The following is a 19,194-nucleotide window of genomic DNA, read 5'->3' as shown; positions in this document are numbered from 1 at the left end:
GTGCCAAACCAAATTCTGCTGAGATATTCCTGATTAATCTCCCAATGGACAAAGCTAGGGAGTTTCTACTGAGGATTTTTGAGGCAATTCACCTAATTTTCCAATAACCTCTTTCCTGAGAGGAAAAACAAACGATCATTCCCACAGTGAGTGTAAGAGGGTATCTGCCTCTGTGTTACATTTCCATATGTTGTTATGTACTGAGCCTATTTTATGAAGTGTTACTTGTGTAAAGTAGTGCCTATGAATTATTTTATAATGTGTAGTACATTTACCTCTGACATCCCTAATGAACCGTCCTGTATTTTGCAAGATTCTTGTCTTTTATTGTGCTGTAAACATGGCATTTGTTGAGAATGTATGGTCAATGTAACTGTTCCAAAGCTTTAGATCATATCACATGATCTTTATCATTAGGTAAGGTCTGCCAAGATCCTACTGAGGCCTGAACTTTCGTTTGGTATGCATTTTTAATTTCTCCCAGCTATTTGGGATCAGTAGGACCCAATAAGTATAAAAAACTAAACATTGCCAATGATAATTAAGTCCCAGTGTCCTCAAACGAGACAATAATGAAGTCCATAATTCATCGTGAATGAATAAGTTTCAACCATAACATGAGATCAGGTTTTGGACCTTGTCCACAGAGATGGCTGCCATCTTGTTTTACATGGATTCGTGTATTGTGCTCTTACTACCACTAGATGGCATAAAAAAGTGTCCATGAACGAGGACAACAGGTCTGAGTTGAGTAGGATGTAGTATAAGGTCAAGTAAAACAAGACTGTGATGTCCTCATATGAGGACGCAGGGTCTCAGGAGGATATGATCTGAAATGTGGACAATCAAATTTACTTGTTTTTTCCAATTAAATTTCTTTTAGACTTATCGGCAATAGTAACCTCAAGCACAAAATGGTTTAGTAATCCTGCGCGTTTATAAGACAAATGCAAATTTGTGTTAGATTCCAAGTGGTTCTCACCTCACCTAATGAAATGGTATGTTATGGTGTTATGTAACTTTGTTTTGACATGTTGTTTGTACGGTATGAATTTCAAATCTGTAATGTTGTTGGTGTCACAGCTGCTTTCCTTTTAATAGACTCCGATCGAAGCAGATTCTAAGTAATACAACTCGTCCTCATTTTTATTTCAGTCTATAATTTGGCAAACTGAGCATCACTGAGCTCATATTGCACCATGGGGAATATTCACTCGCCCTCTCTCACACACAAACACACACAAACACAGCCTGTGCCTCTTTCCTGCTGTTTTGGTCCAAAGTTTGCCCTCACCTTAAGGTAATCTCAAAACATTATAAGCACATGAACGATTTAACAGTGAAAACTGCAAAACAACCCATGTTTAATATGATCCCAATTTAATGAGTGATACAGAAACAAAACATTTTTTTTCCATCTTAGAAAAAAGCAGCCCCCAGTGATGAACAACACCAGGAGCATGGCAACTGTGAAAACAGAATAAACATGTTCTCATAGTTCAGAACACCAAAGACGCAAACATCATCATCTCTGTACGATAATAACAGTCTTTATGAGTGCCACTTGTGACCGTGAGGCCAAATCTCAAATGACACCATTCCCCATATAGAGTCCTACTTTTAGCCTGAGACCCACATACAGAGCTGTAACTGTGGGCAGAAAGTAGAGCACCATCCAGATGAAGATGGCGTGATCTGAGAAAAGACCTCAAAGGAAGGACCCTCATTTTTTCTTCTTCTCGTCTTTCTTGGCACCATCTGCTTTCTCCTTCTCCTTGTCTTTGTCCTTATCGTCTTTTTTCTCTTTGTCGTCTTTCTTCTCTTTCTTGCCTTCCTCCTTCTCCTGTCCTTCCTTCTTTTCTGCGTCTCGGTTGGAGATTTTGTTGTTGATCAGGTTGTGCAGAGCCACCACAGAGCGTATGAGCGAGGCCAGGTAGACCACCAGCATCTGGTCGTTGGTCTTAAGGTAGAAAGCTTTTGTGAACTCCTGCAAAGACAGAAATATAATATTCAGCAACACAAACAATGTGTCTAAAACAATGTGACATGCACAAAAACCTGGGGGGTAAATATTGAAAAATGACATTCGAGGCAAACTGATGCATGTGATGCAGCTTTAGGCAGGGATGTTTAAACCTTTTGACCAAGAAGTGTTAAAGATGAAAAGGATCAAACCATGGATCAAAAACAGAGCTGGACTTTTATCCAGACATGATAAAAGCAGGTATTTATCCCAAGCCTAAATTGAAATAACACACCACCCACAGCTGACAAATGTATTTGCAAGCAGCTACAGATTCTGTTTGAGCATGAGAGCACAAATGTGTTGGAGGTGTGTGTCACTAAATCTGACTCAGTTTGCCCTCCAGTGGATAAACTAAGAAACTGCAGCTCAGTTTGAGATTGTAGCTGAAGTAAAAACCAGTAGATTTTATGTTTTCAGTTCAATGTTCTTTCCTTTCAGAGTCTCTTTGTTTCACTGAATTAATTCAAAATTGTGCAGTTCTTGTAACTGTGTTTTTTTTAAGCACGTGTGCTACTGTTTTAATATAACATAACAGTGAGTAATTGCTGCAGCTTTAATTCATTGTTAAAAAAAAGCCGGCTCTCAAAGTCACATACAATAACCAAAATTACTACATCCCTTAAAATTAGGTGAAATTACAGTTACTACAATTCAAAAGACACCAATTTCCCTACAGTGGTTACTGTAAATAAATATGAAATTAACGCCCATCAAACACAACATACCAGTAGATTTACGTCTGGCAGCAAGTTGAAGACATCCTGCAGCTGGTAGATGATCTGGTGGTTGATGGGAAGTTTTCCTGCTGCCACTCTCTCCAGGTAAGAGCGGATGTCCAACAGCTTTGAGTTGAGTCCCTTCAGGCCGTGAACCTGATTTGTGATCCGTTGCGACAGAGTGCCCACTGTGGTGTCCTTGATATCTCTGCAAATGGTACAATCCAATGAGAAGTGATGAATGTCTTGTTTTGTAAGGAGTTTTCATTTGTTCATCATTTTCGTCAGAAGGTCTTTGCAGCATTAGTGATTACAGTAGACAGTAGAGGCAGAGTAGTGTCATTTATACTCTGTATTATAATCACAATTATTTACTCTGGTGACTAAAATGGCTATTACATGATTAACACTGTAGCAAAGTGTGTGAAATGTTTGTTTGGTACCTGAGCAGGTGCTCCACGCCCACTTCCTCTGCTTCCTCAGCTCCAATCTCACTGGTGACATGTTCAAATGTCTTGGATGTTGGAGTGCCATCCTAGAAAGAGTAAAGAAAAGTCTCAGTGCATTGTTTGAAACCAACAGGATGGAACAGGATAACAATGCAGTACACACTGTCATCTTTCACTGGAAATACTTTCTAGCAACTCAGACAAGTAAGAAAATAAACTATAGCTATTTAAAAGGCCTCAAACTCAGTGTGGTTTCCATTTTACCTTTTGGACAGATTAACTACAAAGAGTAGTCATAAACCCTAATTTAAAAAAAATCAACAGACTTGTGTCCAGTAAACCCTACATGCATCATCACCAAACTCACACTGATGGAAATGTATTTATTATATTACTTATGATTCAATAAATCAATTCACAACCCAAGTTTTTCTAGAGACATCTGGGGCCATATGTATAAACGATGTGTATGCACAAAAACCATGGGGACCCTTCTTTACACATACACTGGTATTTATAAAAGAAGACCGAGTGGTGAGACACTTTTTTACCTGACATAGCTGTGGGCCATATGATAAGGAGGAGATTACATATTAGTTGAGACAGAAAGCATTGTTTTTAGGTAACTGCCAACTTCAGTGATTGTTTTATTATTTTCGCAGCTTATACAGCTTTCTGTAAAATGTCAATCAAAGGCACATTTAAAAAGTTGATCTTAAATCATTTATGAGTGATAATTCCACCATTATTTTAATTCATCTTCCTGTAAGTGATCGTTAAGTTTTATGCTGTAAAGCACTTTGTAAAATGAGTTTCCACGAGTGCTATAGATAAATCATTAATCATCCTTGTGACATTTAATAATGGTTATTGAGATTTAACCATGATGATGGTTTGCAAAAATGTAATGAAATAGTGGTAGGGATGCAACAAATACTTATAGCTGTGTATAATGATGGCTACGCTGGCACCGTTGGAGAACCTCGCTGATGCAACACAGTCAGTGAAATTGCAGTTTCTTTACCGTATTTCTCACTGACAGGTCTAATGAATTGTAGAAGGGCACAAGTATCGATATGCAAATACATGTTCAAGAGCGTCTTTACTTCCATTTTTTGGTGAACTGTGGGTGTGGGAATGGGGCTCGTGCCCATGTGTTTAGTGCCACAATGATAGAGATTTATAAAACTGAATCAGGCGTACGCACAGATTTATAAATCTGATGAAAAGAATGCGTATGCACATTTCTGTCTTTTTGCGTACATATAGTTTTGACCATGAATCTACAGAGAGTTTTACGCATCTGGCCCCTGCTATTCTGTCTGCTTCGATGCAATCCATGATTCACTTACGTCGTGTATTTCCTCCACAGAGATGTATGCTTCTGTAGGTAGACCAAGATCTTTGGGCTTCACATCTATAATGACTAACACCTGGTAGGATAGAAGACAAATATATGAGCTATTTATTCAACATCAGAATATGAGTAGAACAAGGTAATGTCACAACACAATCACATTAAGCAGAGAAAAAAGTTAAGCAGTTACATACCGAGTTGGTACAGTACTGCTTGATGAGCTCATTGATGGCAATGTCATTCTTATGTAACTTGGGTCCTGTGTGGTACCATCCGACTATCCTTTCTCTGGCTGAAAACCATTGAAGACAGTTATTCACAAGTATAAAATCAAGGTAAACCTACCATGAAAAACAACTGAATAATGTAGACAAAGGCAGTGCCTTACCATTGACTTTCTTGAACATGCCATACATGTTCTCCAAGTAGTCATGATCCAAGAACCACACTGAGTCGTCCCTGTCATCCTCATCAAACGGCACTGTAAAGGAACATTGGCAGACATTAAAGAATTGATGGAATCTGTCTGTGGCAGACACTCCTTGACTTTTAAGGTTCATTTTGCTTCATAGAGTGCTGGGGCAGGTGTGAGTCAAGTCTAAAACTGTGTAGTTCACTTTATAAATGAAAAAAAAGTTTAAAAATAAGGCAGTAAACACATATAAAACTGGGGTATGATTATTGGGTCTGAAATGTTTTTAAATTTCCGTACCGTTTTTCTTTTTTGTTGTTTCTGTTTTGTTTTTGTTTGTATAACTTAAACTTAGTAGTTAATTAGCTACTATGAGAATATACTTAGTAAGACTTAAGCCTACACCTTTATGGTCTATATTTTTCGCTTTTGTTTTTCCTTTCAATTCCTTGTTGTTATTGAAGTGTTAACAAGGGCCGAGTAAAAATGACCACAATATATACTATACTAACTTCTGTAAAAGGCATATTCAAATATCTTAAAGGGGCGCTCCACTGATTTTACACATGATCAGCCGACTACTCTGAAAACAGCTGTGTAATGTTTTCTGTAGCTCAGGTGAGAGCTTTTCAAGGACTGTAATTATGTCTATAGTTATGTGAATTGGGTTATCTTGGCTTAGGATCGAAGAACACGAATCCATAACAAAAATCCAGCATTACAAACTGAAGTATATGAAGTTTGAATGATGTGAGAATTTGCTGACAGTTAGGGTCAATAAAAGACACTTTTGAGTTGCATTACAATAAGTCAAATACCCAGTCTTCTAAAAGCACGAAACATAGGGACTATAACTTGTTTATCTGCCCCTTTCTTTATTTTATTATTAAACATTATTCAATTTTACATCGTGTTCATTGAATGCTTTCACAATGTCACTCACCTGCAAAACTATTTGAGACGTCAAGAACTTTTTTCTGCCATGATCCCAGGAGGACACCAACCACTCGTTTCTGATTACCAACTTTTCCTATCCTGTAGATTGAATGGTCAGATGGATAGAAATTGTTAGTTTACTACAGTATCATCAAAAGTGAACGCGATGAGTCATAAACATGGACTGATGTGTTAGCTAGGTTGCTACCTTAGGTTTAGCTAATGAAATGAATAACACGATTACAACAGTTGTGTGTACATGCTAGCGAGTTCAGAATTCTACTATATTATTGACTGACCTAACAGTTAAGCAAACATTATTTTCTGACATCGCTAGGTAAAGAACAAAACTGTTTTCAATGAGCTAACTAGCTCGGTCATGTCTGCATTCATTCTAAACGGGGCTCTGACTCAGCAGGGCTAACATTAGCTTAGCTTAGCCGCAACGCTACGCTTCTGGACATTTTAACTTCGAACCTTTGTAAAGACTGAAAACAGAGATTAAATCCACTGACCTGTTAAAATGATCGACCACACTGAGCAACACCAGAGGGTGAACAACCACATTTTCCACCGCTAACTCCGGCATTTTTGCAGTAGAGATAAACAGCTCACGGCGCACCTCTACACAATGACGGCTACGCTGCACTTCCGCTTGCGTCTGACGTCTCTTCCGTTTCTCTTGGCAACGGAGAGACGCGAAGAAAAGGCTGAGCGCTGTCTCGGGCAGCCGTTCACAGACAAAATGGCAGGAACTGAGCACGTAAGTTCACTGTTTTGTTTCGGAAGCGTTTTCTTAAATGTATATGCCATTATGCCTCTGAATGATAAACGTATTATTTTTTTATATAAATGTAATTAAAGGAAAACACCGACATTGCATCAATTATGTTAACTTTTACAAGTAACTCACCTTACTGGCACTAACCTTGCTGCTGTTAACTGAAATTCAATCAAACATAATTAAAGTTGCTGTTTACTAAGCTCACTGTCAAATATTTCACAAGTGGGTGTTTTATTAAATATCCATTTTATTCTGCAGACTGAAATTGAGGAGACATTGAAGAGGATTGAAGCCCATAAAGGTGTGATTGGAACAATTGTGGTAAATGCAGAGGGTAAGCCAAAAACTATAAATCTCCAGCACAACAGTTTTCTGTAGTACAATAGGTTTACAGTACTGCCTGACTGAGAAGGTAGTAAAAGCTTTATCTTTTCAGGTATTCCCATCAGAACAACTTTAGATAACTCCACAACGGTTCAATATGCAGGACTTCTTCGCCAACTCACGATGAAGGCCAGGAGCACAGTGAGGGATATTGACCCTCAGAATGATCTCACCTTCCTGCGCGTGCGCTCCAAGAAACATGAGATCTTGGTGGCACCAGGTGAGTATGTAGTAGCTACTTAATGATGATCACTGAAGCAAACATTTAATATCACAGCTTTAACTTAGAAGAGGCTCTACTATTTGTATTTCATTTGTGTGCCCCGTCTTCTCTTCTTTTATGTTTCTGCAGAGAACGATTTTCTGCTGATAGTCATCCAGAACCCATGTGAATAGCTGCTGGACATTTCCATGAGAGTCAGCCTTTGGTTTGTCACATGGTGGTGCTCTATCCAGGCAAATTATTTTTTTCCCCCACTGTGTTGTTGCATCATGTACTGCCTAATCCTTATTTTTTCACTTGGAACTCAAGTATATTGCCTTAATCTTTATCTTTATGATAAATTGTTTGATTTCCCCTCCTTATTCTGATTGAAAAACCTGAATAAATGTGGATGCTTCCATACAGGTGTACTGTGTCATACAATAAGAAATAAACTATGATATATAAAGGTATACAAATGCTGAGCTAGCTTTGATTAGGACTGTATATCTAGATGGTAAAAGTAAAAGATCTAAGTGACTTTAAATGAGAGATCATAACTGGCCCACGGGAGCTTCCATAACAAAGACTGCTCAGTTGTCTTACGCTAAGCAATCCTTGTTGTGACTGAACTGAACAGGAACAGTGACTAAAGTGGAATCTACATCCAAGTCCAGGGAATCAGCACATGCCTGAATGCTTTATCCAGTGTGGGTCCCAGTGGCTCTGTACACTCAGTTACACTTTTTGACATGGTTTTAGTCCATTTGTCCCCTTAGAGACCAGACTCCCTGGAAATCAACACAAGGTGACTGTAAGTGATCATTTTAATCCAGAGTGGTGGAAGAAGTGTTTTCAGGCTTTACTTAAGGAAAAGTAGTAAAAGTAGTAACTGCACAGTGAAAAAATACTCTTAAGTCCTGCATATAAAATATTAAAAGTACTTTAAAAAAAAATATTGTCAGAAAAAGTGTGCTCAAATGATCAGAGTAAAAATACTCCATTGTTACAACCCTGTTGTTGATTTTGTTGGACCTTTGGGGATGGGGAAACATACCCACTTATCATTCTTACATGTGTAGCATTTGGTGAAGTCATGTAATTAATTGCATAGCTCAACCCAACATACACCTTGGCTGCATTCCCAGAAAACATGGCGAAACGTATTCAAACGTTGGTGCATTGAACATGCTGTTGTGTTACCCAGGCTCACTGCCTTCAAATACTGCAAGGTTTCATTAAATTCAATTCAAAGGGGCTTTATTGGCATTGGAAACATATGTTTACGTTGCCATTACATTGACATAAAAACAAAAAAATATAAGTACAGTAAGTAAAATTCTACCAGACATTTGTTTATGTACGCATTGATTGGGTAACTCCTCTGACGCACCCACCAAATGAGAGAAAACATACCTCCAAGCCCATTGCACACCGTTTCAAGGAAATATGTCCTCCAGACTGTAAACTGTAGCAAAATGGTGCACACCGTTTTGAGATTGAATATGTCCCTAACTAGAGGTCTCATCAGCCAGGTCAACTGATAAAACCTGTGTGGGTGTGCAGAACCATTAAAGGAGCAGTGTGCAGGATTTAGTGCCATCTAGCGGTGATGTTGCAGACCGCAGCCAATTAAATACCCCTCCCTTTCCAAGCATGTAGAGAGCCTCCAGTGGCCGTCAGGTAACAAAAAATGTGAGAGGCCCTATCCAGACCCAGTGTTTGGTTTGTCCCTGGGCTACTGTAGAAACATGGCAATGCAACATGGTGGAAGTTGTAGAAGAGGACCCACTTCCTATGTAGATATGAAGGGCTCATTTTAAGCTAATGGAAACACGGCAATTCTTATTTTCAGGTGATTTTACACTAAAGAAAACAGACTTATTGTATGATATTTCTGCCAATACCCTACTATATCCTACACACTGGACCTTTAAACAAATCAAAAGAGGACAAAACTTAATAAATATTGCACGCTAAGGAGAACTGCTTTCTTAAATTGCCCTTGGGTAGTGAAAGTGTCAACCTTGACATTGACATTGGTATTCCATGACTGCCAATAAATCCCCCTAAATCCTTTATGGACCCTTCATTTGCAAAGTAACTATAGTTGTCAAATGAACGTATTGGAGTAAGCATGTATGAAGTAGCATAAAGGGGGAGAGCTCAGGTAAGGTGCAAATGCCTCAGAGTTCTACCATAAGTATAGTACTTGGGTAAATGTACTTGATTACTTTTATTAAATGTTGAATCATGTCTATCTTGATGAGCATGGTCTTTTGTAGGATGACAGTGACCCCATTCACATGACATAGGAGGTCACTGAATGGTTTGATATGTATGAAAATGATGTGACGCATATGCTGTAGCCTTCACAGACACTTGATCTCAACCCAGTTTAAACCCACTGAAGATTTTGGAGCGATTTTGAACCAAAGAAGACAGACATGGTATATCTGCCACAGAGTGCCTCAGGAAACATGAAATGAGAGTGAAATTAAACACGTATCAGAAGTGAAAACCCAGTCTCTCCTCAGATAAATGACAATGACTGACAAAAGACATTTTACAAATATTTTAATGTAAATTTCCATCAGAATGTACAGCAATATATGTTAATAAATAATTCATCACAATTATACAGCCCAAATAATAGATTACATGACAACTGATTGAAACAAATATGCAGGATTTCACAGCGAGTGTGTGGAGGAGACTGAACAGGTGATGCAGGAAGGTCAGGCGATTTTGGGAGATTGCTACTGTAGCTTGTGCTTGTAGGAACGGGCTCCTGGGATTTTAATATTCAGAGGGAAAGGGGGGCAGAAATTACGAATTAGTGACATTTGTTTTATCTGCCTGGAACAAAAATAAATTTCATCAAAAGAGAAGGTGTCGTTTATTGTTATCCACAGAAGGCTAGTGTCATTCTGATGTTTATGTCATCCATAAACAATTAGAGATTTGTTTCAAGTACTCTGCGAGTATCAAGTGTAAAGATATCGTTTATCAGTTTTGACAGTCCTGAAATAGAGCTGAATAATAATTTGGCTTTTTCGTTTCCTTGACAAAATCACTTAACTTTGCTTTTTAAAATAATGCCACATGAAATCACCTTCAGAGGGGCGAAAACAAATGCAATGTCGGACAATGTGTCTGAAAGTACTGCTGTTTCACTCAAGTGATGCCAATTATTAAGAACGTGTGTAGAGTGCTGCAAAAGGCCTTTTAAAAATATCACAACTTTTATTCTGTTCAAGTTTTATCAACATTTATAGGCATGTGGAGGGACACAGACTCTGGGATAAACCATCTTGAGTAATCTTCATGAGACAAAAACTGACATTTGCCATGTTGTCTTCCAGCCCCAGTGTATCTTGATCCAAACATTTTGACATCACATAACATTTTTTTTTCAAATACAACTGTCCTAACGTCCTTCATTTTCTAAAACAGTTTTTATTCTGACCAGCAGCAATTCAAACAAAACATATGGCTTCCCACAAATAATGGTTAAAACAATAAAACATACAAAATTCTTCATCTATCACAAGAGACATTACCAATGGAAAATTTATTAAACCTCAAAAAACTTCATTGATATCATTTGCCATTATATAGATAATATCTTTTTAGGTGTTTCCTATCCTCTGCAGGAGCTTTACCCGCACACAAACTGCTTCATCTGTCAGATACGGTGCTAAGTAGACACTACAACATTACACCACACAGAGGATGGTCAAGTATTCACTCCAATTCCACTTCAAGTGCATCCTATCAAGTTTAAGGCCTGAGGTGTGCTTTGATTCCTTGACTCAATTTTCATTCTCTGAGTATTAACCGAGTGACCACTGCATGCTTAGTCTCTTCTCATTGCTGTCCACAGAGGCTACAGGTTTGTGCCGAGTGATGTGTCCCATTAGTGTGGATCGATATAGTTTATGCAGAAACATACATGATATGAATTACATGGTGGAGAGTCCTTAAAGCTAATTAGGGGACTAGTGGGAGCGGTTAGCTGCGAAAGATGCTGTTTGACCTACACAGTGTTGTTACTATCCATGGGCAGAATGAGATAGAGCAGGAATGCCCAGACATCATGGTCACCATAGTTACCGTGGCAAACATGGCAGGTAATCAGTTGAATCTGGAACCACACAGGTAACACAACTGATTGGCCAGAGCGTGTAACAAGACAAGGATTGGCTCCTTCAAGTGCTTCAAGTGCTTTAGAGAGTGGTCTGGCTCCAGTCTGTCTTGTTCTTGTTACTGTTCCTTCGCTGTCAGAGGCGTATCCGTCGGGGAGCTGGAGTCAGAGGTCACCTCGGTGTGTGCCCGTTGACTTGCCCCCTGCCCCAGTGAATGTTCGGTAGCGTCAAACACCTCCTGAAGTGCTCAAGCTGGGCCTGCAGTCTCTCCCTCTCCTCTCTCACTTTCTGCCTCTGACTCACCAGCTCCTGACAAATGAAGGACAGACACAACTCTCATTACAGAGCTGAGACTTTCTACACCAAGCTGCATCACTTACAAACAATACGTACAAACTGAACATGGGAACACTGACATGAACAGATGGAAGTAGAGTCTTAAAAATAAGGGCTCAAAAAGGTTTGTTCATGAAGGGCTGGGGTTCTACCCAGAACATCTGCTTCTGAGGATCCCTTTTCTAAGAAAATGTTCTTAAAGGGTTGTTTGTAAGAATAAGGGTTTCATCCAAAGAACCTTTTTTGGAAGAAAGAGTTCTTCAATGATTGCTGAAAGTTCGAGGGGTAATAGATCCTTACCCTCAAATGTTTACCCATGTTTTACACAGTATTCTTAACTGTAGTACCCAAAATCAATTGATTTTACTTTTGTTCTGCCATAGTTAATATCTTTACCATAATTTTACAACATAGAATACCACATGGTCTGCCGATTTTCTTTTTTTCTTTAAAAGGGGTAACTGGTAATTGGCATTTTGTATTTGGTTCTAATTTGGGAACCAAGTTTCAAAGCCCAACCCTACTGCACCCATGACATCGTAAAGGCTGTAGTAGTAGTAGTGATTTTATTAAATCTCCAACCCATAAAAAAACCTGGTTGGGATCCAGTGTTGGTTGTGCTGGACCACATCAGTACTAGCCTTTTAGGAGCCTCATGAAGCCTGTGGCTACTGAATGTGGTTCCTTTAGCCTCAGACTTACTTAAACCATGATTAGTGGAAGAGATATCTATTACTACTATGGGTAATGTAGTCTATTACTACTTTTTGAGCCACCTTGGGTGGGCTCTAGATGAAACCCTTGGAATATAAAACGGTTCTCAGTAGAACATCCTGGGTGGATTTGTGTTAGCATCCTTAAAAGGTAGAAAGGTTCTGTATAAAACCCCAAAAGAGAGCAAGAGGTAGTCACAGATAGTTCTAGGTATAACCCTTTATGTTGGGTTTTAAGTAGACCCCTCTGAAAGGGTTCTAGGGCTCTCCTATTGGGATAAGCCAAAGAACCCTACATGGGTCTAATTAGAAACTTTACTTCTAAAATAGTTTACACAAATCTATGTGCAGACATGGTCTCAGGAACTTACCCCCATTGTGAGAGAGAGCTGCTCTGCAGTTCTGGTCAGATTGTAGTTCTGTGCTTCGAGTCTTTTACACTGACCGTGAAGGACCTGCCTCTCTATACTCCATTCTGTACAGAGAGAAACACACAGAAACCACAAATGAGAGGAAATTACATCCATCCTAATATCTCCTTTACACAAACAATCTGAGAGTGTAGTGTAGTCAGTACAGTTTGGGGCCCCCTGATGAATGCTTAATTTTTCTTTGTTTGTATCAACATCTTCTACATTTTTAACCACTGCTCTTAGAGCAATAATACAAGGCTTGTATTGTTGCTTAACTTCTATTAATGCTGAAAAATAATCATTGATTTGCGTCTTTTTTTCTAAGGTTACAGCACTTCAGCAATAAATGAAGCACGTCAGTGTTTGCTGAGTGCACATAATCGAGCAAAAACATCTATAAAATCCCTGAAATATTCACTGACTCACCATCAACATACTCCTGATAGGCCTCAAAAATAGCTTCAATGCCCTGCCACTTCCTTGGAGCTTCTTCTGTCTCCTCCTCCTCATCTTCCTCCTCCTGACCAGACTCTTCCTCGTCCTCATCGGACAGGTTTTCCCGTGGCCCTGGAGCGTCCCTGCTGGCTACAGGGGAATGGAAGTGATGGCCGTTGATGTGTACATGCTGAGGGGCATGATTAAGAGTTGAAATTTTCAGTTGAGGGTTGTTGTGAGGCAATGAGCGGTCGGCCTTCGCGCCGGCCTCAGGGACACAATTTGAGACTCCTTAAAAGAAAAGAGTGAGACAAAAAGGGCTGTCAGTCTTTGCAGCCATTTTTAGTACCTCATCAGGAGCCAATATGGTTACTAGTACTGTACATTTTAAATGCTAGGATATTATATATATACACCACTAGGTGGCAGAACATTGTCATTTTAAAAGTCACAATTAAAGCCTAATGGTTGTGCACCCATGGGAGTGAGTGGCTCACCTTTGTTCTGCAGTGTGTTGTGTGTGGACTGCAGCACGGCCTGGTGGAAGTGCTGAGCAAAGGCCTCGGGTGTAAACCTCTCCCAGGGCCGATTCCGCCCATTCTGCACAGGATTGGGCTCCTTTTTCTGAGGAGAAGCGACCACGCCGTTCTGGAGGCCCTGGAGCTTCCTGTTTGGCTGAGCCTCCATATATTCAGCCTTTTCATGATGGGGAGCAAAGGATGGAGGGATGCGGGCCATGTGGGTGTCCTTTGAGGGTTTGAATGTTTCATTATGGGGAAGATGTTTGGGTTTGTGTGAGTAGGGAGGGGAGGGGCTGGGAGAGTCTGGGTACAGATGTCCATTTGATTGACTCGGTAGAGGGGCTGATGAAGAGTCACCTGAAAACAAATTTGTACAGCTCCTTAGCAGAAGTTTTTATCACTTTAACATGCATATAAATGTATGTGTGTATTTGCGTAAGTGTCTCACCAGTTGAGGGAGCAGGAGGACTGTTACAGGGAGGTAAAGGATTATATCTGAGTGTGTCTAATGTCACAGTCTTCCTCTGAATGGCCTTCAGCAGCTCCTCTGTCCTCTCCTTATCTACAGAGAAAAAGACAGAATGAGAACACCTGTCATTCATATTTGAAAATAGGGCTTAAAATATTGATTGGCACAAGGAACTGACGGAAAAGGGTCAACGAATGGGTAACTTGAGGTCATGACCATCACAGAGTATGGCCACACACATTTAAGAAAGGTTAATCCTTTTCAGGTCCTGTTTTTTACCAGCTTTTGCCTAAAAATAGTTTGTCTGTTTTTTTCCAGAGGAGCCAATCGGTTTATAAGATTTTCATCCAGATATTACGTCTGTATCCAAAAGCTGGTAACCATAGTTTATAGTAAACTAGGTCCTCCTGCGCTGTCGACAGATTAGAAAAACGCTTCCGGTCACAGGAAATTAAGAGAAACATTGAGAGAGAGTGCAAATGAGCTGCTGATTATGCACCAGCCTCCCTCTGAGCAAGTAATGAACAATAAACATTTAAACATCAGAGAGTTCGCCCTGCAAACCATATTATAAAATCCAGTTTTCACTTTGATTTTTCTATTATGATTTTTTAAAATCAGATTTTCACGTTTTTTTGTTTGTTTTTTTAAATAAAAGTACAAAATTGATAAACTATAACATTAGCCCCTTTTACACTGCCTGTTAAGGGCGGGAATATCATGCCACTATGCTGCCTCACTGTTCTGTATATAAGGTATGATCAAGGGAAGGGGGGAAAGAGTGGTCTTGCCTTTAAGCCACCACAGGAGGTAGTAACAGCGCAGAAACAGTTTCTGTATAAACAAGACAGCCTGCAAGATGGCATCATGGGTGGTACAGGTGTGACATTTTGACAACGTGTTAAGCTTGTGAGTAGTTGTTAGCAGTTAGCAGCTAACTCAAAGAAGAAAAACAGCGTCTGTCACTTGGGAAAACAATGAGATTTGGGAGCTCCTTACCCTCTGAGCAGAGGAGTTGAGATCCATATAACAGGGGTGGTAAATGATTGTTATTGACACATTAATGCTATTGTTACTGTTTAGAAAGTGCTACAGACGTATGTCATGCTCGTCATGCCTCTTTTGAATTCACAAAAACGTGATGCAGTGTACAATCACACACTGGTGCAGAATGATGCTACCGTTGTTTGATTCTGTGTAAAAATGCAATGGAAGTTTACAGAAGGGACTTTGTAGCGGCCCTCTAGTGCAATCCTTACTGTTAACCCGGGGGAGAAACCGGAGGGTAGGCGCTACGCTTGTACGACAACATCCCCTATGAGCAAAGTGCAGAGCAGTGGTAATAAGCAAGCCAGCAGGAAACACTCACAAGGACTCACATGTGTGGCCATACCACCTACCACAACATCAGAGAGAAGCTCAGATTACAACACGCACAAAGGGAACGGACCTTCACTCTCTGCTCAGGACACTGTTACTTCATTTTGTCTTTACATAGCAAATAGTGGTTTGCTGCTGTATTGATGCTCTGAATGTCACATACAGAACCTTTAAAAAATAAGTAATGGAAAGTAGACTACATTTTTACATTAACAATACAGTAATAGGCTTTTAATAGGCTTTTAAAGAAATTCATACATTTTTGACAGATACTATATATAAACAGGCTGTGAATTCAAATCTACTCTTGCTAGAGAAAGTAAACCTCCTCTCGAGATGCCTCCTAACTTTATTTTCTTCTCACCCCTCCTACAGCCGCGGTAAAAAGCAAAACTGAGAGAAACCGAGGGTTGTTTTTTTCCACGGGGAATCACCAGAACAACTGTGAGGAGAGCGGAGTAGCACGTAGGATGTGTGTGGATACTGAACAGGCTGTTACCTCTCCTCTGCTGTGGGCTGACATGGGACAGGTTGAACATAAGGAGGAAGTCTTTTTTCTCGTCCAGTTCGGGGGTGCTGTCCATCTGCTCGGCAGAGTACGGGGTAGTTAAGGGAGCTGTAGGTGTTGAAGGTGATGAGGCCTTCCTCTTGCCCCGCACGGCCGGCGGAGAGAGGCTGCGCTCTCTCATCATCCTCCTCCTCTTCCTCCTCTTTCGCGCCAGAAGCTCATCGCGGTGGGCCAGCGTGGTCAGACCACACACACGCAGAAAATCCACCTTCTTTGGAGAGAGACATTTGGGCAGGTTAATATCACTCGTACAAACATTTTCAAAGCTTGCGTGTATATATGAAGTCTGTCATGTTTATGCACCTCGGAGGATGTGTCCAGTTTGAGTGGGGGCTGTTCTGTCACTCTCCTCAGATGGGCTTTCACCTCCTCCTCGTCACTCTCATCATATGACTCGTCCAGGTCATAGTAATAACCTGGTTGGAGGAGAGAAACAGATCTTTAATCATAAACACATTGCAGCAGTATGTAGTCATCTCTTCTGCCTACCACATCCCCTCCTGCTCATGTATCCCCCCTCCTGCCACCTCATCCTGCTCACCTCCTTCTCTGGCCTCCCTCCTCCTCTTCTCCTCCAGGTCCAGTTTGCTGAGCAGCCGGCGGTGCTGCTGGAGAACCTCGTCATACACCAGCATGCTGTCAGGCGGCTGACTCTGTCGCTCCCTCACTGGAGACGGAGAAGCTGCCTGACACCGTCCCAGCAGGTCAGCGCAGGCACCAGGAATAGACGGAGGCGCACAGGATTTCTGGTGGAGGTTATTGATGTGATGCCGGTGATAGAGGCTCTGAATGGCTCTGTCCTGCTCTGCTTTGTTCCAGGAACCTGCTTCTTGTAAACTAGCTGCCCTCAGTGAGGTATACCTCTCTGTGCCCTCCGCCCTCCTCCTGCCTCCTTCTTCCAGCTTCTCCCCCCAGCTCAGGGGAGGTCTCTCGGCTCTGGTCAGTCCTGGTGGTGGCCGACTTGGCGGCGTAGGAGGGTTGAGTTTTCTACGGGAGTCTGCAGGGGTGTCGACAAGGGAGGCTGGGTTCCAGAGTGTGGTTGGAGGAGCAGGAGGATGATGGGGACCTTTAGGGGAGATAAGGGGAGGTGGAGCGCCGAGGCAAGGGGGTGCATCTTTGCTGCCCGGGTTGTGATGGACTGAATTGGTTCTGTTGAGAAGAAGCAAAAGCAAATTAAAATTCCATTTAGATTCAAAGTCTCCCCACACTAAATCGTTTTCTAAATCTTTAGGCATGTGCACCTGTGACTGTCTCTCCTCAGCTCCACCCCTTTCCCAGGTGACCTGAGACCCATCTCCAGTGCACCCTCCCTCTCCTGGCCTTGCCCCCGTTGCCGTGTTAACCACACCGCCTCACTTGCCCTCTGAGTCATCATGGCAGCTGCCAGAGCTCCATGGAGTCCCCCAGAAGCAGCGTGATGCTTCCCCAAGTGAGAAGGCACCAAGCTGGGCACAGGATGTGGGATAGAGCCCCTGGGGGAGTGAAGGCCAGGCTGCAGGGACAGAGGTTTGGGTGCTGGGAAAACCGGGTGCTCTGAGTCCTTGGTTTTATCTGGAAAAACAGTTTTGGACGCATGAGTTAGTTCCTAGACAGGTAGCACAATTCATGTGTGTAGACATTTGGATGAGATTTATTCAGACATCACTCAGCGTCTTGTACTGCAGTTCTGATGAGGGTGACAAAATGATGGATCACCAATAATATTTTAAGTATGAGTTCAAGAAGAAATGTGCATGCAGCGTTGTGATTTCTTTAAATTTCAATGCATACACTTGGTAAGTTTATTTGTGATACATAAGGAAATCCAACAGATTGGACTGTGCCATATTTCAGGTGGATTCAAACCAACAGTCTTTGCACATGGGGTGCCTGCTCTCCCAGGTGAGCTACGGGTGCCCCTGAATATTCTCTTAAAGGTGGCACTATGATTGAGTACATATTATCATTCATCTGACACAGTTCATCTTACAGAGTGCAACATCATGTGACAAGTTTAAATATGGCCCTAAGCCATATCAAGTGCATTTACTGTTTCTGCATGACTGACTACTGTGCTATGAACAACTGTCTTTATCTGTTAACTATAGTGTGAAAGTCAATCTGGGACAAGGAAGGCACCCAAAGGAACACAAAAGGCACATTATTCATTACTCAAGATTGATACGTAGTATACTTCACACACTGACCCACTATGATAAAGGTCACGGGGTCATTTCAAGCACAAGTGTTCAACATTTAGCACACATTCAGCAAATCTCACAACAGTCTGCCTTGGTTTAGATTATGAGATACTATCTTGTGTGCAGAGATGACATTTCGGCCTGAGGGTGACACCAGCTCCGGAGAGCAGATTTGCCCAGAAGATTGTAATTTTTCTTGTGTACAAATGGAAATTCTGCCTCGATGGCTGTGCTAGAGGAGAAGTCAGAGCATCACCATAATCATAAGTAATCGCCCTTTGGGGGACATAAATATTCATACCAGATTCTAACCAACATCAGCATCCTGAGGCCTCACAGCAGCAGGACAAAAAAGGTTATGATTTATATCTGTTAAAAAAAGTTAACTACTGAAGAGTTTCTCCCCTCCTCTTTGATTTCCAGTGGGTAAAATATTAAAGGAGCAGTGTGCAGGATTTAATGGCATCTAGCGGGGAGGTTTGCGACCAGGTGAAATTTCTCCTGCACCAGGCGCAAACTCCAGGTTAGAATTCCTTCAGTGTTCATTGTTTAGGAGGTTTTACCAGGAGCCGAATTATCCGCATAGGTCTCTCCCTCTCCAAAACAAATGGATCAGGTGATTACAACTGGTATGAACACTGAATAAAGCAGTTTCATTTTACAAATCAGTGTTTCTCAGACGGGCCTAGCACTTGATAATTTAAGATCCAGACAATCAAAAAGTTTTTACCAGGAGCCGAATTATCCGCAGAGGTCACTTCCTCT

The 19,194-nt window shown here is 41.1% G+C and overlaps 3 protein-coding genes across 8 annotated transcripts in view; 1 reads left to right on the top strand and 2 right to left on the bottom strand.

The window, feature by feature from the left end:
* Positions 1 to 1,363: 1,363 nt before the first annotated feature.
* Positions 1,364 to 6,569, bottom strand: psmd7 (proteasome 26S subunit, non-ATPase 7). The gene is made up of 8 exons (XM_050073095.1): positions 6,412 to 6,569; positions 5,904 to 5,995; positions 4,937 to 5,029; positions 4,743 to 4,840; positions 4,544 to 4,624; positions 3,186 to 3,277; positions 2,752 to 2,950; positions 1,364 to 1,987 (listed from the first exon to the last, which is right to left on the bottom strand). Exons 1-8 carry the CDS (start codon positions 6,483 to 6,485, stop codon positions 1,724 to 1,726), a joined length of 993 nt encoding a protein of 330 aa, XP_049929052.1. The 5' UTR covers positions 6,486 to 6,569; the 3' UTR covers positions 1,364 to 1,723.
* LOC126407850 (dynein light chain roadblock-type 2) lies at positions 6,528 to 7,687 on the top strand. The gene is made up of 4 exons (XM_050073098.1): positions 6,528 to 6,659; positions 6,939 to 7,014; positions 7,117 to 7,284; positions 7,417 to 7,687. The coding sequence occupies exons 1-4, from the start codon at positions 6,528 to 6,530 to the stop codon at positions 7,458 to 7,460; spliced, it is 420 nt and encodes a 139-aa protein (XP_049929055.1). The 3' UTR covers positions 7,461 to 7,687.
* Positions 7,688 to 9,832: 2,145 nt separating this feature from the next.
* Positions 9,833 to 19,194, bottom strand: part of LOC126407649 (genetic suppressor element 1-like) — a 53,548-nt gene continuing 44,186 nt past the window's right edge. For 5 of the 6 annotated variants that reach the window (XM_050072738.1, XM_050072740.1, XM_050072743.1 and 2 more), the window contains exons 8-16: positions 17,491 to 17,800; positions 16,791 to 17,398; positions 16,553 to 16,665; positions 16,181 to 16,460; positions 14,281 to 14,394; positions 13,809 to 14,189; positions 13,303 to 13,602; positions 12,835 to 12,938; positions 9,833 to 11,723 (exon numbers count right to left, since the gene is read on the bottom strand). In XM_050072738.1, the coding sequence (XP_049928695.1) occupies positions 11,586 to 11,723; positions 12,835 to 12,938; positions 13,303 to 13,602; positions 13,809 to 14,189; positions 14,281 to 14,394; positions 16,181 to 16,460; positions 16,553 to 16,665; positions 16,791 to 17,398; positions 17,491 to 17,800 (2,348 nt within the window). In that variant the 3' untranslated portion in view covers positions 9,833 to 11,585. The remainder of the gene's footprint in view (positions 11,724 to 12,834; positions 12,939 to 13,302; positions 13,603 to 13,808; positions 14,190 to 14,280; positions 14,395 to 16,180; positions 16,461 to 16,552; positions 16,666 to 16,790; positions 17,399 to 17,490; positions 17,801 to 19,194) is intronic. The other variant, XM_050072739.1, reaches the window with a different exon arrangement.

Source organism: Epinephelus moara, chromosome 20 (assembly GCF_006386435.1).
Source record: "Epinephelus moara isolate mb chromosome 20, YSFRI_EMoa_1.0, whole genome shotgun sequence".
Lineage (NCBI taxonomy): Eukaryota > Metazoa > Chordata > Actinopteri > Perciformes > Serranidae > Epinephelus > Epinephelus moara.
The sequence above is the reverse complement of the archived record's forward strand: the minus strand, read 5'-3'. Positions and strand labels throughout refer to the sequence as shown.

Bases quoted from the DNA above. Each gene is read 5' to 3' on its own strand.
- psmd7 (XM_050073095.1), bottom strand. From the start codon at position 6,485: ATGCCGGAGTTAGCGGTGGAAAATGTGGTTGTTCACCCTCTGGTGTTG. The intron at 5,030-5,903 runs GTGAGTGACATT...GTTCCTTTACAG, and splicing joins CGTCTCAAATAGTTTTGCAG to TGCCGTTTGATGAGGATGAC. The intron at 4,625-4,742 runs GTATGTAACTGC...CTATCCTACCAG, and splicing joins AGCAGTACTGTACCAACTCG to GTGTTAGTCATTATAGATGT.
- LOC126407850 (XM_050073098.1), top strand. From the start codon at position 6,528: ATGACGGCTACGCTGCACTTCCGCTTGCGTCTGACGTCTCTTCCGTTT. The intron at 6,660-6,938 runs GTAAGTTCACTG...TTTATTCTGCAG, and splicing joins AAATGGCAGGAACTGAGCAC to ACTGAAATTGAGGAGACATT. The intron at 7,015-7,116 runs GTAAGCCAAAAA...TTATCTTTTCAG, and splicing joins AATTGTGGTAAATGCAGAGG to GTATTCCCATCAGAACAACT.